The 25,548-nt window shown below is 35.0% G+C and overlaps 4 protein-coding genes across 7 annotated transcripts; all 4 read left to right on the top strand.

Moving 5' to 3' along the window:
• The first annotated feature begins 40 nt into the window (after positions 1 to 40).
• On the top strand, positions 41 to 3,896 carry LOC106133505 (zinc finger protein OZF). 2 transcript variants are annotated; one of them, XM_013333252.2, is made up of 6 exons: positions 41 to 336; positions 852 to 1,077; positions 1,710 to 1,773; positions 2,262 to 2,349; positions 2,883 to 3,122; positions 3,367 to 3,896. In XM_013333252.2, the coding sequence occupies exons 1-6, from the start codon at positions 226 to 228 to the stop codon at positions 3,841 to 3,843; spliced, it is 1,206 nt and encodes a 401-aa protein (XP_013188706.1). In that variant the 5' UTR covers positions 41 to 225; the 3' UTR covers positions 3,844 to 3,896. The 2 variants fall into 2 exon arrangements, with proteins under 2 accessions (XP_013188706.1, XP_060808806.1); XM_060952823.1 differs by having other exon boundaries at positions 840 to 1,077.
• Positions 3,897 to 4,715: 819 nt separating this feature from the next.
• On the top strand, positions 4,716 to 9,375 carry LOC106133504 (gastrula zinc finger protein XlCGF52.1). 2 transcript variants are annotated; one of them, XM_060949826.1, is made up of 8 exons: positions 4,716 to 4,925; positions 5,398 to 5,523; positions 5,743 to 5,873; positions 6,451 to 6,586; positions 7,048 to 7,272; positions 7,603 to 7,758; positions 8,050 to 8,167; positions 8,588 to 9,375. In XM_060949826.1, the coding sequence occupies exons 1-8, from the start codon at positions 4,806 to 4,808 to the stop codon at positions 8,839 to 8,841; spliced, it is 1,266 nt and encodes a 421-aa protein (XP_060805809.1). In that variant the 5' UTR covers positions 4,716 to 4,805; the 3' UTR covers positions 8,842 to 9,375. The 2 variants fall into 2 exon arrangements, with proteins under 2 accessions (XP_060805809.1, XP_060805807.1); XM_060949824.1 differs by having other exon boundaries at positions 5,740 to 5,873.
• Positions 9,376 to 10,946: 1,571 nt separating this feature from the next.
• LOC106133472 (N-acetylgalactosamine kinase) lies at positions 10,947 to 13,332 on the top strand. The gene has a single exon (XM_013333204.2). The coding sequence runs from the start codon at positions 11,357 to 11,359 to the stop codon at positions 12,863 to 12,865; it is 1,509 nt and encodes a 502-aa protein (XP_013188658.1). The 5' UTR covers positions 10,947 to 11,356; the 3' UTR covers positions 12,866 to 13,332.
• Positions 13,333 to 15,166: 1,834 nt separating this feature from the next.
• Positions 15,167 to 25,491, top strand: LOC106133507 (translation initiation factor eIF-2B subunit delta). 2 transcript variants are annotated; one of them, XM_060951982.1, is made up of 10 exons: positions 15,167 to 15,304; positions 16,275 to 16,778; positions 17,436 to 17,600; positions 18,439 to 18,566; positions 19,327 to 19,426; positions 20,200 to 20,379; positions 20,895 to 21,022; positions 22,892 to 23,066; positions 24,310 to 24,490; positions 24,796 to 25,491. In XM_060951982.1, the coding sequence occupies exons 1-10, from the start codon at positions 15,182 to 15,184 to the stop codon at positions 24,999 to 25,001; spliced, it is 1,890 nt and encodes a 629-aa protein (XP_060807965.1). In that variant the 5' UTR covers positions 15,167 to 15,181; the 3' UTR covers positions 25,002 to 25,491. The 2 variants fall into 2 exon arrangements, with proteins under 2 accessions (XP_060807965.1, XP_060807955.1); XM_060951972.1 differs by having other exon boundaries at positions 16,275 to 17,000.
• The last annotated feature ends 57 nt before the right edge of the window (positions 25,492 to 25,548 follow it).

Below are 25,548 nucleotides of genomic sequence, written 5' to 3'. Positions count from 1 at the left end.
GTCATTGTCATTACCAATTAGCCAATTACGTCAATGTCATTCTGTAAGGGGCAGGCTTGTTTTTGTTTGTTTCTAAAAACTGAATCAAACATTTTTTATAACTTAAAAATATTAAATACGTAGTTGTTTGTTTTGTACATAATGTTGATCAAAGTACATAGTAATTTAATATTATTGTTTACCATCTATATTATCGATAATTAACTGTAATTTATTAATAAAGTAATGGCTAGTTTGAAGTTATGCCGTGCTTGTTTAGGCGCAGAAGGACCTTTTACGTTTTCACTCTTCGACAATATATCTGTAGAACAATACAGTTTCTGTACATCTGTGGAGGTAAATATCCCTTGGAAATTAAAGCAAAATTTTATAGTCAAACCCTAGATACAAACTTTGTAAACGATGACCTGTATACTGTACATTAAGGATGCAATAAATAAATTGATTGATTGATATTTTAGCCCGGGCCCATTTAGATACGGTGCCACTCCGTGATCTGGCCATATAAAGATGCGCCCAATCAAAAGTTGGGCAGATTGACGGAAGTATTATTTTGTCGTAATTCCCATTTTCCAAGCTCATCACTGGGCTAATCGTATAGTATGCACTAGAGTGTCTATCAGAATAAAGTTTTTTTTTTACATCGACTGTTACATATGTACTCTTACCTACCTCATAGAAGTTGAAGGCTGGAGATATCCTGATCTGGTCAATATGATTAGTCCACAACTTATACAGACTGATATTCTAAATAAAAAAAATAGTACCACCTTTTTTTTGTGCATGCATATCTCAAATTGACAGTCTAATTTTGTGTAACAATAAAAACTACCCTTAAGTCTGTTTTACAGGTGCAAAAAGATGATGATCTACCAAAAAGTATTTGTAAATCATGTCATGAACTCCTCATCCAATTCTCGCAATTCAAAAAAATGTGTATTCTGTCCCAAAACTCTCTATTGGAGAGGAAATGTGGGAATGTGAAGATTGAAATAAATATAATAAGTCCCTTCAAGCATGAATGTGATCATGGAACTGTAAAGGAAGAGGATTACAATGATAATTTCTTTTGTGATGGTTGGCACCTTTCATTTTATCCCATCGCCTTATAAAATTACATACATATAATCACATCTATATCTCTTGCAGGGTAGACAGAGCCAACAGTCTTGAAAGACTGGTAACCCATGTACAGCTGTTTGGCTTGATGATAGAATTGAGATTTGAATAGTGACAGGTTGCTAGCCCATCACCTAAAAGAAGAATCCCAAGTTAATAAGCCTATCACTTAGTCGCTTTTTACGACATCCATGGGAAACAGATGGAGTGGCCCTATTATTTTTCTATTAGTGCCGGGAGCTACACTGTACCTAAAATTACTTAAAATATTTAATTAAAACTAGATGTGTAGAAAATTTTGCACTTCCTTAGTAAAAACCTTCTGATTTATATTGCTACTTAAGTCATAATAGCATAGGAATGAAGTCTTTTAACAAAATAATAGCTAATATTAATAATTATTGATAGTCTTAATGGAATACAAAATGGCAGATATTATTCTACTGAGACTAGCAACACGATTTATGACAGATTAGACCAAAACTTGACTTGGTAGCAAAGGTGCATGTCATATCAGAGGCTGTAAGCTGCCAGCTAGTATGCAGTTTCATTTTATGCTACCTTTTAACTTTCCTATCATCATGTTTCAGATATATCAGAGGATTCAAAACCCTTGAAGAATGACATAAACAATAAAGGAAAATTAAATGACAGGTTAGCGCATAATTATATACATACTGTCATACATATGTCGTGGCCTGGCAGTGAATAAATGATGACGGTTCTTCAAAGTACCTAATAGTTTTCGATAAGAAGTCGATAAAAATAAAATATGTATTCTTATTGACATCCTAGCGCCAATTCACGATCTGCCCAGTGTTGAATTGTAAAATAGGAATATAGACTAAAATATTATTCTTCTCAACTTTTGATTGAAATTTTGATATGTCAGGCCAAATCAGGAAGTGGTGCCGTTTCAATGTGCCCGGGCATAAGACGATACAATACGGCCAATAGAATAATCGGGCGACGACACATACGCACATTAAATCACACCTCCGCCTGAGGGATAGGCAGAGGCCACATATTTCCACTTGCCATAGTAATATAGGTACTCGAAACTCGAGAGAATGACTTTGCTGGTCCATTCATACTAAATTAATGTTTGAGAAAATTAAAATTATCTATGGTATCTGTTACAGATATACAAAAAAATTGCTAAAACGAAAAAAGAGATCCAAAACAAAAGAAGGCGGTAAAAAGCATAAATTGGAGCATGCAGGCAAAATCGTAAGTGGTTTTAGTTTCGTTAGGGTACTTTTTATCCCGATAAAAAACTAAAATTCCCATGAAATTTGGGAAAACCTGTATTTTTTATAGGTGGCACTATATTTACGCGGGCAAAAGCTAGTATTTGTGTATGTAAATGTACAGTCAGGCACATAAAACCTTACCACCTTTAATATAGCATTGGTTTTTATGGATTATGCTCAGATTGAATTGCCCCACTCAACACATTGCTTCTTATTCTAATAAATAAATATAATATACAGGACAAACTACACAGATTGAGTTAGCCTCGAAGTAAGTTCGAGACTTGTGTTACGAGATGCTAACTCAACGATACTATATTTTATAATAAATACTTATATAGATACAAAACATATATAATAGATACATCCAAGACCCAGGCCAATCAGAAAAAGTTCTTTTCTCATCACGCCCCGGCCGGGATTCGAAACCGGGACCTCCGGTGTCACAGACAGGCGTACTACCGCTGCGCCACAGAGGCCGTCTAATGTTTTCGTATTTCTTTTTTACAGGCGCCTGTTCACTGTCTGCTATGCAATAAAACATTTGCCTCGTCTAATGGACTGAAAAGGCACAATGTAAACACACACACCCTTGTTAGCTTAAAGTCACTACAATGCAATACATGCGGCAAAATATTCATGAGTCAAGACTCGTTAAAGCTGCATGTGAAGAGTCACAGTGATATACCGCAAAAGATACACGTGTGTGACGTTTGTGGAAAAAATTACCGCGACAAATCAGCTTTAAAGGTGCTTTTTTGAATTAATAATTGCTTTGACCAGCTCTCTTAATCACGAATGTTGGCAAAGTATGTCTTAATATCTCTTTTTATAATTTTAAATAAACAAAGTGATAGAAAGATCTGATGTTAGAAACTTAACAAGCTTAGTCAATAGACCACCAGAATTGGCTTGTCTAGTGTTAGAATTAAATATATGACTATTAAGTGTTACAAATTAATCAGTACGTAATCATATTCATTTTAAATTGCAGCGCCATCTGAAAACACACAAAGAAAATAGGGAACGAGATTATACATGTGAACGTTGTGGCCAGAAATTTTACAGTAACGCAAGCCTTGCAAACCATGTCTTTAGGAAGCATTCGTGTCGCAGGTACATATGCGATATGTGCAACTACCCTTTTACGCAAAAATACAATTTGATCCAGCATTTACTTATACATGAAGGCAAAAAATTGTACACATGTGAGATTTGCCAGAAAGCATTTAGGACCCAAGGGACTTTCACCGAACATAGGAGGACGCATTCAGGTGAAAGGCCGTATGCTTGCACTTATTGTCCAAAAAGTTTCATATCTCGAAGGAGGTTGAATGATCACCATTTGACCCACACAGGAGAGAGACCACACAAGTGTATAGAATGTAATCAGAGCTTTAGCCAAAGAGGAACATTGAAGAGACATATGAAAGTGCATGAGAAGACAAACAATTTGACGATTTCAGACTGATGTTGTTTTATGGATTAGACATACTAAGACTAATAAAATATTTGATATTAAAAGTACTTAGTTTTATTTTTCGGAATAGTGAAATAGAACAATATCATAGAAGGCAATAAAGGACGATAATTGTACCGAAAACGCAAGATTGTTGTTACTTATAAAGCTCAAGAACATTTAGTAACTTTGCCTGAAATTAAAAAAATATTTTGACAATGACAATTATGACGACGTAGTAGTGTTGTAGAAACGTTAATAGATCTTCTATCGATATGTATTATCATTGTGTTTCTTTTACTAATAAGAATTTAAGTTTTTGATTCAGTTGTCTGAAATGAAAAATCGTTTAGTTTTTAACACTAAAATATTAATTCGATAAAACATTTCAAAATATTAATTCGATAGAATCTGGCTAATGAGTCATATCACAAGAAAGGGTGACAATATTAAAATTCAGTGATAACACGATTTTTTGGTACACAACTTTTATTATTATTCATTGATAAACGATTTTAAAATAGCCGCGGTTTTGTTGTGTTATGAGTTGCTAGACTTATTATGTTTTATTAGTATATCTCGGTGATTTTTCTCTCGTTTTTGCTTGTTGCACCCGCAGTAACTCTTTTCGCAGCTGTATTTAACTTTGGAGCCAAATATCTCCCAAGATGCAGCAGTGCAATATGGATCATTAAATAATTCATTTCTTCATATCAAAAACTAGCGTTATTTGTTTGATACTTTATTGATCATATAAACTAGATTAATTTTATACAAATCGCAAAATTAAACATATTGATGAAGCAATAAAAATAATTGATGATTTTTGCATCTCAAATCAATCGATATTTGGTTATCTGCCAAATTAATCGGTACGCAACTGGGCAACACTAGTGGTTAAATATTTTGTTAAATATGAATGTTTTGTTTTGATGTGGCGTTTTTGTTGAATAATTAAGAATTTCTGTTAAAAAATGGCAAATAATTTGGATTTCAATAAAATATGTCGAGCCTGTTTGTTAGATACAGGTCCAATGTCTGATTTATTCACAGTGTGTAGCCCTGAAACGTTCGAATATTGTACTTCTGTCAAGGTAGGCAGTAGGCTTACTATGAATTTTTACATTTAAAATGCTTGTATTTGATTTTTTTGGCTTCTTCTTTTTGCGGGAGATCAGCACAGTATGTTAAGGTTCTGTTATTTCGTCCCGTCACTTGTGACATTATCAACATCACACTCAATAAATCTATTCAGTTGCAGTAGCTTAGCTTGTTAGCTGTCGCTCTTCAGTGTATTATATCGAAAATCAAGTGCAAGTGTATGTGCACTTCATGCTATGAAAAGATTTTCCAAAGTTGACTTTTGATGCACAAGTTGTTAAGTTGAGTAAGAGATACTTATCCACCTTAACAATATTTATCTCTCCTCTTACGGGTCTATAGGGAGAGATATAATTTGAACTAAATAGTGTTCTTGTACTTCAGTTACTGTCAAGTGTAATTAGCATAATAATCAATGGATTCAATTGTACATAAACAAATGAGTCATTATTGTATCAATTTCAGATTACTGTGGGAGATTCGTTACCAAATAAAGTTTGTCAGGCATGTCTTAATATGCTCAATAAGTTTTATGATTTCAAGCAACAGGTCATCAAATACAACCAACTTCTAAAGCAGTCTTTGCAACTTGTAAGTATCACAAAATTTAAAGAATTTTTTAACCCACTTTGCATGTTAATCTTGCCAGTTAGAGTTTAAGATCTTTCTCGGTTTAATATAACTGAAATGTCTAGTAGAATGTAACTTTGATAACAATGCAAAGTTGATCTAACTCCTATCAATATTATAAATGTGAAAATTTGTGAGAAAAGATTTTTAACTCTTTAATTGTTAATTTCTTTTTAGCAGGTAAAGATGGAGAATACAGATACAGACACAATAGAAAATAATTTGGCAGAATTTGTTGATATTGTGCCCATGGATGGTGAGCCTTCTGTGAATAAGAATATAGAACAAGAGGAGGGCAAAGAGAAAATAAAGTGAGTCACCTTTAGTTTTGTTTTTAGATGCAACTACCACTGAATGCTCCCGATCAGAAAATCTTTGTAGCAGAATATCAAACAAAGCGATAGGTTTAATGAGCAATCTGACTAGCTAGCTACCCATAACCTACCCATGTAGCAATATAGACCTCTTGATAGCTAGAAGTTTAGCAACATGGGCGATTAGCTAACTAGGTAAATTGTTCATTAGATGTTTCACTTTGTTGAATGTCTTGCTACTTAATGTTTCTTATCAGGATTCTATATCCAGCTAAGTATGGCCTAACAATGGTCTGTATAATGGAACAAAGATGTGCTATGTATGTAAGGTTTCTCTGTGTTATTCTACTATCTAATATACTGTCGTACATTTCTTTCTTTAAATAGTTAAATGGTAGTTTATCCTTGTATTTAATTCTCCAAAATACTCTTAAAGATTTTTTTTCTAGCATATTCATATTAGGTTGAAGGGAAATTCAAAGTTAGTCACCTTGCAAAGAGTTAAGTTCTTTGCAACATAACAGTCCTCCAATAAATAAAAAACTAGTTAGGTATAATTTTCTTTGTTCCTCAGAAAACGTCGGTACAGAAAAAATGAAACCAGGCAATTGTCGGCAAAGAAAACAAGAATGAAATGTCCAAAATGTGAGAAGAAATTTCACAGATATGAAAATTTCGAAGCTCATATGAGAAGCCATTTCGGAAAACAGGTAATTATTTTTAGTATCAGCATCTATTCTCTATTACAAAGCTTCCGTCTTTTGTTTATCTATCTCTCTCTGTCTCGCACTATCTACTTCTGGGTTACAATAATTACAACTTAAAATAAAAAAGTGAAACACTCTTTAAATCAATGTAAATATTATCAACTCAGTTGCACTATCACTATCACTATATGTATGGTGGTGTAGGTACCAGTGGTTTGATTTGAGTTATTAACTTTTCATCAACTTTTTTGTTGCGACACACTAATTAAATAAAAAAATACCTAAAGGGATAGGCAAGTACAACTTTCTACTTGCCACATTAATCCCTGCGGATACTACTTTCACTTCATGATCTACTCATGTAATGTGGATGAAGCATGTATTACAGTAAGCGGAAAGATGTAATCTCTAGATTACATTGATCTATGTAGTCAATTTCTTAAAATATTAAACTTATCTCACAGCCGGATATCAAATGCGAGCATTGCAATAAGCCATTTCCCACGTTCCGTCACCTTACCAGCCACATGCGGTCACACAGTGCGGACCGCAAGTACCAATGTCTCACGTGCGGCAAGAACTTCGCTTATCTCAACGTGCTGAAGAACCACGAGCTGATTCACGCGGGCATTAAGAACTATGCGTGCCATTTGTGCGACGCCAAGTTTGTTCAGCCGCATAATTTGAAGGTAAATAAACTACATTGTTTTTTTGTGTGCCTTACATCCGCCTTATAAAAGTCACCCTGAGTCATCAGTCGTTTTAATTCCTTTAACTAAATGCTCAGATAGGCTAGTCTTATGACTCAAGCGTCCGACTCTTAAACTTATGGCGACTTCTCTACGTCACACGCCATCAGCCAATCACAGAAAATTACGCTACGCCATCAGCTAATAGCAGCAAAGATTATAAATTGCAAAAGCAAGCTAGAGAATCGAAAACGAAAGTCGATCGAACTACAAAAATTTAATAACTTGTCAATTAAATATATTTGTTTAAAAAAATAATTTTGTTTCCAGACACATCTAACGACGCATACCAACAGTAAAAACTACGAATGCCCGAAGTGCGGAAAGAGGTTCTCACAAGCTGGCAACCTGAAAACGCATCTCATTCGGCACACGGGAATCAAGAACATCGCGTGCATTATATGCGATATGAAATTCTTTATAAAGGTGAGTACTGGTTTGAAACACAATACCTGGGCGACTGAGAGGTGTTCGGTATGTTTGTTAACTATTTCAAATGACGTCAGAAAACCCACAAAAATAAAACTTTATTTAGTTGTGTTGCCTGCATTATATGCGATATGCAATTCTTTATCAAGGCCCTACTTCAATACTGGATTCGCACACTTTGGACAACTTAACCTCTAAAAATGACTTGCTCGAGGTGAGGCAAAAGTTTCTCACAAGCGTGCAACCTGAAGACGCATCTCAATTAATACCAAATCATTTTAATTACAGGGCGACATGTACAGACACATGGCATCACATTCTGCAGAGAAGCCTTACTCGTGCGAAGTCTGCGGCAAAACGTTCAAGAGTAAGAGTTTCCAACGAGTACACATGAGGGCACACACAGGTATGAACTGATCTGCTTTTATATCTATTCTGCATACATACTTACATATAATCACGTCTTTATCCCTTGCGGGGTAGACACAGCCAACAGTCTTGAAAAGACTGACGACAGACACTTTTTAATCAGTTGGAAACAGTTTACATCCAGTACTCAACCTTAATGAGGACGTCGAACTTTACTGTAATTTTTTTCTACGCTGCGCTTAAAAACTTTATAATATGATTACAAAACGATATATTATGTGGCTAATATTATGGAGAATTCATTTAGGCCGTGGGCTTACACCATGTCACTATTTGTATCTGAATTCCATATTTGAACACTCCACTTGAATTTAGATTTCGAGCGTTTTCGAGACTATTGTCTCTGATTTTAAAGGGATAAAGATAAACATGTGTGTCTATGATTTTTTTTTTACAGGTGAACGCCCATACGCCTGCGACATGTGCCCGAAAAAGTTTATGGCGCCAAAAGACAGGCGGAACCATCGCATGACGCACACTGGCGAAAAACCACACAAATGTACGCTGTGTGACCAGGCCTTTATTCAGAAAAGTACACTTAACAGGCACATGAAAGGCCACTGTAAAATGGAGGAGACAGTGAAACAGCAAGTTCAAGTTCGAACGATTATGCCTGTAACAGTTTCGTATGAGAATTGGGAAGAAGCGTGAAGTGTTTTTGCTACTTTTTATGGGGGGCTAGCTACCTCCTGGTTGTTGTCACTTGCCAACTGACTAGATACTTCCTTTTCTGCTCAACTGAAGCGTGGTCAATTGCATTATAAAGAAGCGTGATGGTAATCAGTTGAGAATTTCGGAGAGGTTCGGGACGAGATGGTCAAGAGTAGTGGAAAATAACGGTCGCTACTGTATTCAAGTTATTTATGGTGCATCAGTGAAGAATAATTGTTCAATTGTAATAAATGGTTGAATCGTGGAACTGAACAAAGAGATTTTTATTTATTCTTTTTAAATTGTATTTATTATCTAGAGCCGAGGTTATGGTGAATGTGAATGATATAATAAAATTTGGATATTTTGGTTAGGAGCGACCGATGAATAGTCTGAAGTTAATAGATCTCTGATCTCAGTTCCATGTTTGCATACTTACTCCATTGTATTTTTAAAGAATATAGCAAGTTATAACGGGGACGACGTGATAAAATTTTGATCTCGCTCTTTACTAAAATTTGCCATGAGCCGGCACTGGTGAAATTAATGTAATTAAATTAAAATGTTAAAAATCTTGTTTTATTTTATTCAAATCTTTAGGTACCTTTTTCTCGGGGCATCGTTCCAGTGATTCAGAAAAATTGCTTTCTTATTTTCTTTGGGCTCTCCATTATCCTAACAATATTTCATCAAAATCGGTCCAGCTGTTTAGCCGTGAAACGTAACGATGAGACGTTTACTTAACGTCTTTATCCCTTACAGTGTTGACAGAGCCAACAATACAATGCTTATCATCTTTGATATTACATATATATTATCCACCAAAAAACGACTATTAATTTTTGTATGTATGTAGATAATGTATTTCGATTGTGTCATTGAGACATAGAATTGACACATATATTTTATCTGTTTTTTGTGGTACCTCGGGGGCTGGGCTATCTCAGGTAACTTTGGTAGATATAAGTACATAGCTAAATAATAGTGATGTTACCTATACGTAATGTAAAATTTAATAAAAATAATGGTAAATTGATAAATGGAGTGAAATTTAACATTTAATTTTCAAAATTCAAGTTCAAAATTTTTCATATCGCTTAATAATTGTCAAAACGTTTGGTTTCACAACATTGGTTGACGTCAAATAAATGACTTAAAACTAAGTTTACTGCCGCTTCCAAGGCGTCAGTGCAGAAGAAGCGATAACAAACTGCACTGCAGCATTTTCTTCAACAACGTCAACTTCACAATTATTCAAACTTAGAATAGAATGTTGTCGAGAGAATAGATACATAGTTCAGATTAATATATTAATTATTTCTTTAGATAAGCGGGATTTTTAATTCAGGTACGAGATTTTCGATCATAATTTTTGTCTCACTCGACGTGAAGTGAGAAGTGAAGAAGACGAACCTGCGAACTTCGTACGGAAAAGGCTAACAATATTTTTTTAAATTTTCGGGACACAGGAAAGAAGATTGTTTTTACACTTCTTTTTATAAAAACCAACTGTCTGACGACACGTTTTTCTTCAGTAATTCTCTGGTCCAGTTAAAAATAAACGTAGCCAATTATTTTAACAAAATAACTATTAGTAAAACAATATTTTTACAAAACTGTTGGCCCTGTCTACCCCGCAGGGGATATAGACGTGATTATATGCATGCATATTTTCACAGAATATATAGGTATATATATACAAATGGACAGGATGTCTTTTTCAAAATTTATTTTATTATACTACATTAAGTATAACAGCTGTGGAAATTGTGTCTTAGCAAAAGAGGCTCAGCCTAATGAGTATTTGACTTGACTCAAAAATCAAAGATAAAATCCACTACCTAGTATAAAGATAATAATTGTTATAATATTAATGTCGTAATTCAACGAGATATAGTACGTACACCTGTATCTTATCAATACTTATTAAATGTGTAAGTCTTAAGTACTTATAATACACATTTCAAAAGTGTAAGTATGTAACTACAATATAAAAACATTACATATTCTAAAGCCGATAAATAAGAACCAGCGGTCGGTCGGTACCAGTTATGTATGACTAATTGATTAGTTTATTCATCTCGTATGTGTGAGACAAGAAATGCAGTCATCTCTCTCAGCGGTCAGTTCCCAAGAACATATTTCTCCTTTAAATTTTAGGTTAGGTAGAGATACAAAGTTTTAATTTACAACAGTGAAAGTTGTTAATCATTATTATCAAAAATCGGGCTACGCGTACTCATCAGGGATTTCACGTATCAAACGGACGTCATACCATTTATACCTACAAGGAATTGGCATTGTTAGAAATTCCTATTGTGGACTTAAAATACTACTGAAGTGTAAAAAATTGTAAACAGTGCATTGTGAACACAGACTGCCAGTAAGCTGTGTATTGGTGTCGCTTGTTGAGTGTACGGCTTGATAAGAACAGTTTTATTTTCAGTCGTTTGTCTACCACTGTGCCGCGTAGTTGTTTGTTTACATTCATATTTTTACATCGTTTTCCTCAAAAATGAGTTGCAAATTCAAAGTGGACATAGTACCAATTGTGAGAATTCCCAATGATGAACGTATTCAAAGATTATCTGCAGTTTTTGGGGAACAGTTTCAACGAAATCCATCTTTTTACGTGCGAGTACCGGGCCGCGTCAATATTATTGGGGAACACATCGATTACTGCGGTTACCCAGTGCTGCCCATGGCGTTGGAGCAGGACATCATAATAGCAACCGGAATAACAGATGCAGCGGAAATTAATATACGGAATGTTGATAGTAAATACGATGAAGTAAATATAGAAATGTATAAAATTAACGAGATAGAACTTGAACCAGATGCAACTGGAAAGCCGTTTTGGTATAATTATGTGATTTGTGGAATCAAAGGTGCCTTGGAATATTTAAAAGTTTCTAGTAATAACATTTTGGAATTGAATGGACTACAAATGTTAGTGGAAGGTAATATTCCACCGGCTTCAGGGCTCTCCAGTTCATCAGCTTTAGTGAGCGCTGCATGCTTATCTTTTTTATATGCACAAAATGCAACTCTTACCAAGACTGAGATTGCTTCACTGTGTGCTAATTGTGAGCGATATATCGGCACTCAAGGAGGAGGTATGGATCAAGCCATAGCATTCCTCGCAGAGAAGTACAGCGCTCAATACATAACATTTAATCCATTAAGTGCTTCTCCCGTATCTCTGCCAGAAGATGCAAGCTTTGTCGTCGCTCACAGTCTTGCAGAACTAAACAAAGCCGCGACAAACGATTTCAATCGACGGGTAATAGAATGTAGACTCGCTGCTAAGATTATAAGTGTTCTTGAAAGTGTTTCACAAGATAAGAAAATAATCACTTTAAGTGAAGTACAAAATATTCTTGGCAATTCTTTTGATGAAATGGTTTCTCTCGTTTACAAATATTTGCCTAAAGATCTGTACACCAAAGAAGAAGTCTGCAGTATTTTAAATGTCACTGAACCAGAAATGGAAAGTTCATACTTGACCCCGAATACGAAACATCTCACAGAATTCAAGTTAAGACAAAGAGCTTTGCACGTGTACGAAGAGGCAAAACGAGTCGAGGATTTTCGTAACATATGTAAATCGGGAACCATGAACGGAAATGGTCATACGAACGGGTTCAACGGCAGCTGCCAAAAAAATTACGATGATACTAAAGAAACTATAAATATTCTGGGTCAACTAATGTCCGATAGTCACGAAAGTTTGAGAAAGTTGTACGAATGCTCTCATAGTAACCTGGACCGGCTTGTTGACTTATCAAAACAAATGAATATCCATTCTCGCCTAACAGGCGCAGGTTGGGGCGGCTGCATCGTCGCACTATGTCCAAAAAATGAAACGCAGAAATACATCGACTATTTAATTGAACATTTTTATGTTAACTTTTGTAATATCGATAAAACCAAAGCCAAAAAATACGTGTTTGCTACAACACCAAACTTTGGTGCAAGAATTTTAACTGATAGCAATTGTACTAACAACGAAGAAGAAGTATAACTGTATAAATTTGTGTCAATTTAAAATGTATCACCGGTACCAAATATAAGTCAATCTTGTTTAGCTGAGAAGGTTTTCTATCTTATTACCTAAGAAAGTTATAAGGAGAAACAATCATAAAACATTATAAACTTTTTTGCATTTATGTAATAAAATATATAGTTAAACAATATAATCAAATACGTACACTAGTTTGTACTTCTAAAGCATAACAAATTTGTATACCTACTTACCTTTGTAGATGATAAATTAAAAGTAAATAAGATAAAAATAATTTAAGTAAGTTTCTAAACCTGCAGCTACAAGTTTGTCTTATAAACTTCTTTGTTATTATCATGGCTTGTGCATTTTATTTATACTTAAGTTAATTAATATTTATTATTAAGTTAATTCATACTCATTATTAAGTTAATCATTTCATTGTTTAATTTGTCCCATCGATTAAAATATGGATATTTTCTGATATTAAACTTGCATTTTATCATAATAATATTTTTTTATGGTTTACCTACTAACTAAAAAGGATATAATCATTACGTTTATCAACTTGCTAACTTAGGTGTTCTAATTATAGTGATAAGTGTAATAAAAAAAATATAATAATACTAGAACTTGCCAGAGACTTCTTTCTTCGCCCCGGCTTCGCATCGCACGGGTGCAAAGCTGATACCAAAATATTTTACAGAATGTCTTTGTACTTATACTCGTTAATAGCATTTATTATTTACATTTTAACTAATTTATTTTACTCTTACAATTAACACAGAATAATAAGAACGCTCCGCCCCCTGGCCACCCACGCGCCGCGACGCCGACTGGCCGGTGATGCCGCAACCGGGATGTCTTTAGTTTTTAAATCTGCCATATCTTCAAAAATATTCATTTAAATGACATACTGGAAATGGCAATATTATTTCTTATTTCTCGTAAAAAGTAAAGGATAGAAATTGATTATTGTGGGTTATCCCTAAGATAAATACACCATCGCGGACTTTTTTGTAGACCTTTTTAAGATATATTATACAATATTTACTACGTTATTTTGATCTATCTCGTAGAGTTCAGCCAACCATCAGTGGTTCTCTAATATATTAGGCATGTTATTATACATATAAACCTTCCTCCTGAATCACTTTATCTATTTAAAAAAACGCATCAAAATCCGTTGTGTAGTTTTAAAGATATACTTACTTAGCATACAGACGCGGTAAGCGGGAAGCGACTTTGCTTTATACTATGTAGCGATGATTTAATTTATTATACATATTAATCAAATTCAAAGGTATATTTTTAAGGTTATGTTAATATTCATAAAAAACTATTCAGTAGGTACAAGTTTTTACGGGAAAAAGTGACAAACACACACACCCATCCTGATCCTTACAAACTTTCGCATTTATCATTTATCATAGGCAAGTATTAATGAGATAGGATTGAGATAAGTATTAAAAAGCAAAATTGTCCTCTCTTTCACTCACGCATGTACGCTTTCTGACTTTTCCGGTCTAGAGCATCTTCAGTTTTAAGACAAAAAAAAAACAAAGTTGTCTATCTTTGATATAAAACTTTGTCACCCTTTTAATAATTTCTCAAATGTATGTTTATTGAGGTTAGTAGGTATATTTCTTTTAAAATTAACCCTATAAGATACTTTCATACAAATATGAAAAGAGTTAACATGTTCGAATTTTGGTTTTATTTGGATATTTGTATGTAAGGAATGAACAGAAATAAGACAGACAAAATCAGGTGTATCAAAGGAAATCATGTAGAAATGCATAAGGGAGCATAACCCCAAGCAAAAGACAGTATAGTTCCCAATATACTTTTTAAAAATTTTAGAAGCTATTAATTCAAATATAATTAAGATAAGTAATCAAAAAATTGTTTTTAACAATTACTATATCAGTTACAGGGTCCTAGCTAATTATCTTTTTCATCCGGTGTCATCCTTACGCCACTGGAGAAGAGTTCGGGATGCGTCATTTGACAATGATGATCCTGAATTGGGTAAGGGAACCTATTATTTAGTCAGGCTTTATCCAAATTGGATCATGGTCAAAGCTGCATGCATGCTGCTTTAGACTAGATGAACGTATGCCTTATCAATTGTTGCCTTTTATTTACAACACCCATGGTAAGAAGGGAATGGTCCTTTTCTTAAGTTCCGGAAACCATGCAGCACACCTTTACTATACAGACCTAGCCAATACACCTTTTCACCCAATGAAAATACAATAAATTAAAAGTACAAATACAGCTTTGGAACTTAGAGTTAAAAAAGAACAAGTACCTATGAGAAATATCCCCACTTGAATGTTCGTGTCATTGTCATATGTCATTGTTTGTTGGTTTGCGTTGCGCGAACAATGTCAATGTGTATTTTTTTCAGATTGCAGTGATTTTCTTAAATTTTACCCAATATTATTCATATATCAGGCAAGTAGCTACTATTTATTATTGTGCATGTTTGATTAATAAATTTTCTATTAAATTCACTATAACGCATCGTCGACTTTTTGACTGTTTATACTTATCACATAAGTAAGTAAAAGTTGCTAATTTATTCAATTTTTTTGAAAAGAGAGGACTAATTTTCGGAATGTCCTTTATTTTATAGCATAACAAGGATTAGCAGCTATGATACAGTTAAAGGTATTTCCATAACATTTCATAATGTGTGCCTATTATGACATACACCCTAGCATCAAGATAGAGGTTATAAACTTGGAAAGCTAAAAAACAAAAAATGTGTTAGCTCTCTAATCCTTTTATCTCAAGCTTTAAAATATGTAAATTATACCTACTTTCAACCATGAGGTGTTACAATATTCAATTCTTTTAATAATATAAATAAAATATCTGTTCTTAAAATTGTCTAAGTACTGATTTATTTATTCTCTTTGTGTAATGTCTTTACAAAATCCCCGCATTCTAGGGAGGGGTTGGCTGAGACTATGTCTGACCACTCTTTATTGGTTCAGGGTACTTTTGATTTGACCTTTCATTTATAAGAAATCTTTTTTTCAACTTCAATAATTTTTTATAAAGAAGAAGTGAAGTTGAAAAAAAGATTTCTGATTAATAAGAAATCTTTTTTTCAACTTCAATATTTTTTTATGTTATTATAAATTACTTGATATGGAGTATACCTACTTACTACAAGAAATGTTATCATATAAAATTAGGTCAAATGCCACTTTAATTCTTATTGCCTTGATATGTCGTACTCAAGTGTTTTTAATCCTCTTCCAAAATGATAATGTTTATCACAATGATTCCCTGCAGTAACCTTTCTTCATGTTGTATTATTGTAATTAAAGAAAGTCATGTTTTTGTGATGACATGTTATGGATGAATGTATGTACATAAAAAAAAAAAAAGTAATTTGACACATTTTGAATTCTAGGGTTACTCAGAATCAAAAGTAAATGATTCTAACTTAACAGCCTCCCAAAAAAGAAGAATTAGAAGAAGGAAACTACAAGCTGCGCTTAATAAATCAGAAAATAAAGACATAAACCCACAAACATTTAAAATTTGGGACAATCCTGAGGGTAAAATCATAGAACAGAGTGAAGTTTTAACAATATTTAAAAGTAAAGTAGATGCAAAAGATATTAAAATAAAAAAAGCACAAGGAAATATTGTAATGGAAAAAACTAGGGATGAAGTGTTGGCAGCAAGAGAAGCCAAGAAACTAGCTAAACTTAAAGGCAAAGTTAAACTTGCAAATGATAAAACAGCCACACCTAATAATGAAGTAAAAAAAGATGCAGTAGTTAAAGAAACAAAAAAACCGATAACAAAACAGAATGTTGAAACTCCAGAAAAGGGGCCTCAAGCCAATACAGAGTCTTCCAAAGGACAAGACGAAGTAGACAAAGCAGTTCTTAAAACAACTGAAGCACAGGTTAGTGATAAAAGTAAGGATCTAATAAAAGCTGAAAGAGCAGCCAAGAAAGCGGCTAAACAAGCAAAAAAGAAAGGTGATGAATCTGGTGATAAAGCAATTAGTGAAATGACAGTTAAAGATGTAGCAGAGACTTTAAAAGATATTGCAAATGTTGCCAAAGGAGTGCAGGACATCACTGATAAAGTCCAAGCAATCCATTTAGATACTAAAAAGGAAAAGGTAAATATTCAAATCACCTTATCCATGCCTTTGATAGTATACATGCATCCATTATAGTTTGTTGAGTTGCTTTTTGGCAAGTAGAATGCATCACCATTTTTCCACAAATTTATACTACAATGTTGTGTTTAGTAGAGTCCAGCTTACAATTAGCTTGAATCCAATGAAATTTAGATTTCAGAAAAATTTATGAATGTTGCCTCTGCATGATTCGTGGAAGTATTATCAACCATACATAAATGGTCACATCCAAGTTTCAAACATTTCTTAAAATTTTTAAGTTCCTTCCCATCTATTTTTATTTCATGTAATTCTAAGATAAACGTCTGCTTCGTTTGAGAGAGATTGTAAGCAAAAGTACTCTTTGTTTCTCAATTTTGTTGTTTTAGTGACTTGGTAACCATTTTATACAATTTACTATTGTTCTATCCACAGCCTGCCTTAGAAGAAACAGGTAAAAGCAAAGCGGAGTTGCGAGCGGAGCGACGAGCGAAACAAGAGGCTCAGCGAGCTGCGAAAATAGCGGCCGAACAGAAAGCTAAGCCCAAGGATGCCCCGGTAAAGGCAGTTAAAGTTGAAGATGTTGTAGCAAAGAGGGAAGTGAGTATTGACATCAAAAAATGATTCTTTATATTGTTTGTCACTTATTTTTCATCTGTTGAGATGTTTTCTTAGCTTTCTGTACCTGTTCTTTCTTGTCGCTATGCTGTAAATTTTGAGCAATTCATTTAAAAACTTTTAATGAGTTAGTAAAAATCTATAGTTTTAAATACCTACATACATATAGTCACGTCTATATTCCGCTATAGTTTTTGTCCATCTTTATTCTATCCTAATCCAAGTATGTGACATTACTCCGAGTCATGGATGTAGTTTTAACAGTTACATGTGGTATGTATTTATATATAGAGAAAATAAACAAATTTTTATTTATTTTATTATATGACCCTAGAGGGTTTATTCATCAACATTTACAAGGCATGTATTTATTATTTTCTCTTGTTAAAGTCTCATCTTATTGGTTAACCTCAGAGAAAGAGAGAATAAGCCGTATCAACATTTATGAATAACCCCACTATAGACAATAGAACTATCAATGGCCAAATAACTAGGAATACTTTGTAATTTTGTATGATTTAATTTACATACATACATACATATGGTCACGTCTATATCCCTTGTGGGGTAGACAGAGCCAACAGTCTTGAAAAGACTGATAGGCCACGCTCAGCTATTTGGCTTAATGATAGAATTGAGATTCATATAGTGACAGGTTGCTAGCCCATCGCCTAAAAACAGAATCCCAAGTTTGTAAGCCTATCCCTTAGTCGCCTTTTAAAACATCCGTAGGAAAGAGATGGAGTGGTCCTTTTCTTTTTTGTACTGGTGCCGGGAACCACACGGCATGATTTAATTTATATTTTTCTTTCTTTCACAGAGCACACCCACAAAAGCGAAATCAGTGGAGAGGACGAAGCCTAAAGCTGTGAGCAGAGTGAACTGGTTCCAGCATCTTGTCACCGACCATGACACGGAGTCGTTGAAGAAAGTGCCTTTAAATTCAAAGTGAGTATGATCTAAGAAATAAGCTATTACAATTTTAGCGCCAAATTTTTTGAATATGAAGTTTTTAGGTGCCGTGTGGTTCCCGGCACCAATACAAAAAAGAATAGGACCACTCCATCTCTTTCCCATGGATGTCGTAAAAGGCGACTAAGGGATAGGCTTACAAACTTGAGATTCTTTTTTTAGGCGATAGGCTAGCAACTTGTCACTATTCGAATCTCAATTCTATCTTAAAGCCAAATAGCTGAACGTGGCCTATCAGTCCGCTCAGGACTGTTGGCTCTGTCTACCCCGCAAGGGATATAGACGTGATTATATGTTTGTATGAATGAAGTTTTTATCTAAGTTTTTATTTTTACTTTCTAAAGGAAATACAACAAAACACACTAGAAATCTCCTTTATCAAATTGTTTGAAGGCAATCAGATCGTCCATTCAACTAAGATAAGGGACATCTGATGTGAAATATAAACAACCTTATTTAAATGTTTAAAATCAAGGACAAATTAAAAAATAAATGTTGCATAACAGATGTTACAAACAAACAGCATACAGTTGGAACATGTGCTAAAAACGGGGTCCACACACAAACACTCTCCATTGACACAAAAAACATCTAATTTTGGAGTTATTAATGTGGATGAAGCGAAGGAAGTATGCAGAGATTGTGGTAAGTGGAAAGAGGTAGTCTCTGCCTACCCCTCCGGGAAAGAGGCGTGATTTTATGTATGTATGTTTTGAAATCATTCTTCTTGTTACAGTTTGCACCCTGCTGTTATTAAGTTAGGCGTGCAACTCGCGACCAAAGTGGTCACCGGGTCCAATGCAAGATGTATAGCTTTACTGGACGCTCTCAGAAAGGTATGGTAATATATTAACTCTTTGATGAAAATTGTTTGTTGTAGAATAGAATAGATTTATTTTCAAAATTGGAACAAGGTATCACTTATTGACCTCACATAACTTAAATCTAATTATAACAACTACCGCTTCCAAAGCGCATGTATAGAAGAAACGGTGGAACAAACTACACTGCAGCATTTTCATCGAACGTCAATTTACAAATATAGATCTCTTAAATCTAAATCGTGGACGAATGCACATTGTCTTCATTAAAAACATGAATGAATGTAAAACTAATAGTTTGTAAATATAATAATTGTACATTAAACCCGTATCAAGTTACCCTGCATAGAACTCTATTACTCGGTAATAGAGGCGGATCTGCAGTGAATTTAGGGAGATTGATATGCCGTTGCCAGAAGAAATCAAAATTTAATATTTTATAATATTTTAACAAAATTTAGTATATGTTTTCGATTTGATCTTATACTGGACTGTAGGAATTATTTAGAATAAGTTTTGAATTTATTATAATTGATCTAAACTTGTTTTCACTCAGCTATTTGGCTTAATGATAGAATTGAGATTCAAATAGTGACACGTTGCTAGCACATCGCCTAAAAAAATAATCTCAACTTTGTAAGCCTATCCCTTAGTAGCCTTTTACGACATCCATGGGACCGAGATGAAGTGGTCCTATTCTTCTTTGTACTGATGCCGGGAACCACGCGGCACATCCCTCTTACCCGCGAAGTTTTACTAAAAACTTTATACAAAACTCACCTCCACAGTTGGTAACGGACTACACACTGCCAGCGAAGACAGAATACGCCCGAGGTCTTGAATCCCAATTGGCCGCCAGTTTAGAATACCTGTGGTCCATGAGACAGCCGTGCGCCGCTCAGACCAACGCCGTGAAGTACTTCAGACACCAATTGACGCAACTGCCCAACAACGTGCCTGAATATGACGTGAGGAAACATACGTACATACATATGATCACGTCTTTATCCCTTGCGGGGTAGACAGAGCCAACAGACTTGAAAATACTGATAGGCCACGTTCAGCTGTTTGGCTTAATCATAGAATTGAGATTCAAATAGTGACAGGTTGCTGGCCCATCGCCTAAAAATAAGAATCCCAAGTTTGTAAGCCTATCCCTTAGTCGCCTTTTACGACATCCATGGGAACGAGATGGAGTGGTCCTATTCTTTTTTGGTATTGGTGCCGGGAACCACACGCCACACATAAATACGTAAATAAAGAAATATATACGGGACAAATTACACAGATTGAGTTAGCCTCGAAGTAAGTTCGAGACTTGTGTTTCGAGATACTATTATAACTCAATGATACTATATTTTATAATAAATGCTTATAGTACTACTATAGTCTTATTATTGTGTTGAGGATGGAAAATTTGGAGTTACCTTCCTTCATGAAAAAAAATTCCGGAACTCTGTATTTTAATTTCTTTATTTAACAGGCAAAGAAAAAGCTACAAGACTTGATAGACAACTACATACACGATCAAATCGACACCGCTGGCGAAGCAATAAGCATGGCTGTTAGGAACAAGATAATGCCTGGCGATACTATACTCACATATGGATGGTAAGTACCTAGTGGTAAGATGATCTCCCACGGATGTCGTGAGTAGCGATTAAGGGAATACATATTCACATTCATCAGCGTTAATTAATAGTGCAGCTTTTACCATGGTCCAATACCCCCCATCCATATTGGAACATGGTAAAAGCTGTTATTATGCAAATGCTTCGGATTTCAGATGAGAGTTGTGTTGTGTATAAAGTTGACGCAACCCAGGATCTATGGATAAGGGCGTACCCCCGGCTCCTCTTAAGTGGTTAGCATTTGACCGGGATTATAGCCAGGAGGTAGAAGAATGTTACATACATTAACAATTGAATTCAGGTTCTAATAGTGAATAGGTTGCTTTGCTACCTCATCGCCTACAAGAAGAATCGAAAGTCTATTAGCCTATCCCTTAGTCGCGTTTTACGACATCAATGGGAAACAGATGGAGTGGTCCTATTCAGTCAGTCAGTTCAGTCCACATCTATACTTATATTATAAAGCTGAAGAGTTTGTTTGTTTGAACGCGCTAATCTCAGGAACTACTGGTTCGCATTGAAAATTATATCTGCATTGAATAAATAATTTATCGAGGAAGGCTTTATGCTATATAACATCACGCTGCAACTATGAGGAGCAAAGTAATAGTAAATGGAAAATTTTAAAAAAAAACGGAAAATTATTCATCCTTGAGGGCTTCAATGATGCCCAAAATAACTATTCCACGCGGACGAAGTCGCGGGCATAGCTAGTATACATTACATACATGTAGTCACGTCTATATCCCTTACGGGGTAGACAGAGCCAATAGTCCCGAAAAGACTGAATGACCACGTTCAGCTGCTCGGCTTAATGATGGAATTGAGATCCAAATAGTGCTAGTATACATATACAATCTATTACGATCATAGCGACCGTTTTATCACCAGAGATCGGATATTCGGATGCATATTTACCTAAAGTTGGGGTGTTGGATTATTATGGAACGTACTTCTGTACCTCAAAAATTTCGGTAGGTAGGTAATTTTTTAATAAATATGATCATCCATCACTTTTGTTTATAAAGGTGTTTATTATACCTATTATACGATAAGTTTCAATTTCTTGTTTAATAAAATTTCCGGTATTCAAAATAATTCGAATCCCGAAAGCAAGAAGCCTCCATACTTTCTTACCCAAAATATTAGTTTAATTAAGGACGTCCTGGTAAAGGGTCAGGTCAAAAGTACCCGAAACCGCCGAGCTTGTATGAAGAGAGTTATGAATGTGGATGAAGCGAAGGAAGTATGCAGAGATCGTGGCAAGTGGAAAGAGGTAGTCTCTGCCTACCCCTGCGGGAAAGAGGCGTGATTTTATGTATGTATGTATATTAGTTTAGGTTAATATGCATCCGATTATCCGATCTCTACTAATAACCCAAAAAACAAACATGTATTCTAAGTATAATTTAATATTGTGAAGTTGACGTTGTTGAAGAAAATGCTGCAGTGCAGTTTGTTACCGCTTCTTCTGCACTGACGCCTTGGAAGCGGCAGTAAACTTAGTTTTTAAGTAATTTATTTGACGTCAACCAATGTTGTTAAACCATACGACAATTATTAAGCGATATATAGTATCCTATAATCCTACTACTATTATAAAGGCGAAAGTTTGTATGGATGTATGGATGTTTGTTACTCTTTCACGCAAAAACTACTGAACCGATTACCATGAAATTTGGTATGTAGGTAGCTGAAGACCCAGAATAACACATAGGCTACTTTTTATCCCAGAGTTCCCGCGGGATTGATAGGGTTTCCATGCGGACGAAGTCGCGGGCGGCCTCTAGTAATGAATAAAAATTTTGAATTTTTGAATTTTGCATGTTTGTTTATGTCCCGCGCACAGCTCGTCGCTCATCGAGCGTATCCTGTGCGAGGCGTGGGCGGCGAAGCCCCAGTTCCGCACCGTGGTGGCGGGGCGGCGCGCGGGCGCGGGCCGCGAGCTGCTGCGGCGGCTGGCGGCGCGAGGGCTGCCCTGCACCTACTGCGACATCACCGCCGTCAGCTTCCTCATGAACAATGTCGGTTCCAGCTGGTGATACATTGCATCTATACTTAATATTATAAAGCTGAAGAGTTTGTTTGTTTGAACGCGCTAATCTCAAGAACTACTGGTTCGAATTGAAAAATTCTTTTGTGTTGAATAGACCATTTATCGAGGAAGGCTTTAGGCTATGTAACATCATGCTGCAACTTTTATGAGCGAAGAAGTAATGGAAAAAAGAAACGGTGAAAATTATTCATCCTTGAGGGCTTCAATGATGCCGAAAATAACTATTCCACGCGGACGAAGTCGCGGGCACAGCTAGTTAGATATATATATATCGAGACTGTTGGCTTTGTCCACAGATATAGACGTGATTATCGTGTTATATACAGGGTGACATTTAAAACAACTGCATCCTTTTAAACATAGACTATACTCATGCTTCTGAGCCGTTTGAGCCTATTTTCACATTTAATAAAACCCTCAAAAACTACGTCACACGCTTTATTAAAGACCAATACTACAAAAAGAAATTAAATCTAAACATGTAAATAAATGTCTGAAAAAAAAATATTTTTCTAGTATCAAGATTAAGTACAGAGTTGTCGAGATCGCTCAGCTGAATGAATTGTGTCGTTGACCTCTGAATCTTACGCGTCACTTTTCCGCCGACCGTGGTGATATGACGTATTTAGGATCGTGGATTTTGATACTTTTATTTTTTTCGTACTTTCTGAAATATAAACCGATATTTTTCTTTTAACGTTTTTAAATATCCTTAAGATGAGTACACTCAACAGTTAAATTTATGCAGTTGAATTAAAAGTCACTTTGTATATATATATAATCAGGTCTATGACATCCATGGACAAAGCCAACAGTCTCGAAAAGACTGTTAGGCCACGTTGATAGAATTGAGATAAAAATAGTGACAAGTGGCTAAGCCTTTTACGTTTTTTCACTCTTGAATCTTGATGCGCAGATTCGGAGAAAACGTTACCAAGACACAATTTGTCACTAGAGTTACAAATAGCAACAGGATTTTCGCCTTTCATTTACCTACACGTATCTTATGAATAAATTTTACAGACATAGGAATGACCTTCAGGACTAACATAGGCTCCTTTTACATATGGAAATTTCCACGGTAGCGAAGTTTGCGGGCAAAATTGGCAAAAAAATAAAAATCGTACAATTTCTTATATCGTGAATTTGTTTTACGAGTTGCCAGAAAATAAAAATAAATAAAGCAATCAATCTAATTATATTTGTTTCAGATCAACAAAGTTCTCTTAGGCGCGAGTTCACTGCTCGCCAACGGCTCTGTGCTGGGCGCGGTGGGCTCCGCGCAGGTGGCGCTGGTCGCGCGCGAGAAGAACGTTCCCGTGCTCGTCGCTTGCGAAACGCACAAATTCTCGGAACGGGTGCAGACTGACGCGTTTGTTTACAACGAGATAGGTAATTCAATTTTCATGCTGATCGAGTTACAGTGAGAAACCAGTGTGCACCAGTTGCTTCTAATCCCGCGCACTATGTGAATACTAATTACGTTATTATTAATTAAATAATTATTAATTTAATTTGGACCTTGGGACTTGGACACATATTACAATAGACAATTTTTTGGTTTGTTTTGTTCTGGAATCCATTCATATAAAACTTTGGCGACCAAATAGTTTTTATTAAAAAACTTTTTTAATGTACTTGTGACGTTGACGTACATAACTTTGTATCAAACTACTTAATAATTTCCTTTTTTACAGGTAACCCCGACGACTTGATAGACAAATCGGACGACAACTCCCCATTGAAGGACTGGCGATCGAACCCCAACTTGACTCTGCTGAATTTAACATATGACGTGACTCCCGCTAACCTCGTGACAGCAGTGGTCACAGAACTCGCCATTCTCCCTTGCACGAGTGCTCCTGTGGTTTTGAGGACAAAGTTGGCTGAGCATGGAGTGTGAACTGGCAACATTAAAAAAAAAGTGTACCTTTTTTATATTAGGTCAATGTTTTCTCTTATTTTTTTTATGCATCAGTCACTGTTTCTTAGTAAATTTTTAGAATGATATTAGATAATTAAAAATGATTGTTTTTGCATAGGACTAGTTACATTTCTGTACATACATGAGTATTTTCTTATTAAATATCTTATGAATTTATTTTATTTTGAGAGCATGAATGCCTATCACTAGTAAGTATCTACCTATACTATGTATATTTGTACAAAACTTTATAGCTAATCGCTCGACATATTAGCTGTTATGGTGCGTAAGTTATTGGGTTTTAAAATGTGTACTGGATGTATTATGAGCTCCACTCGGTTTTGTTTGTATTGATGCATTGTTGGCTAACACTGAAAACTGCGATTAACCTTGGTTCTTAATGATGTACATAATATCTATGTATTATTTACTGTAATAAAAAAATAAAAATACCATATTTTTATTAACAATTATTATTGTTCACATTTCTACACAGTAAGTAAAGCTTCGTAATTTTGATTGTTTG

The sequence above is a fragment of the Amyelois transitella genome, chromosome 3, assembly GCF_032362555.1.
Source record: "Amyelois transitella isolate CPQ chromosome 3, ilAmyTran1.1, whole genome shotgun sequence".
NCBI lineage: Eukaryota > Metazoa > Arthropoda > Insecta > Lepidoptera > Pyralidae > Amyelois > Amyelois transitella.
The sequence above is the reverse complement of the archived record's forward strand: the minus strand, read 5'-3'. Positions and strand labels throughout refer to the sequence as shown.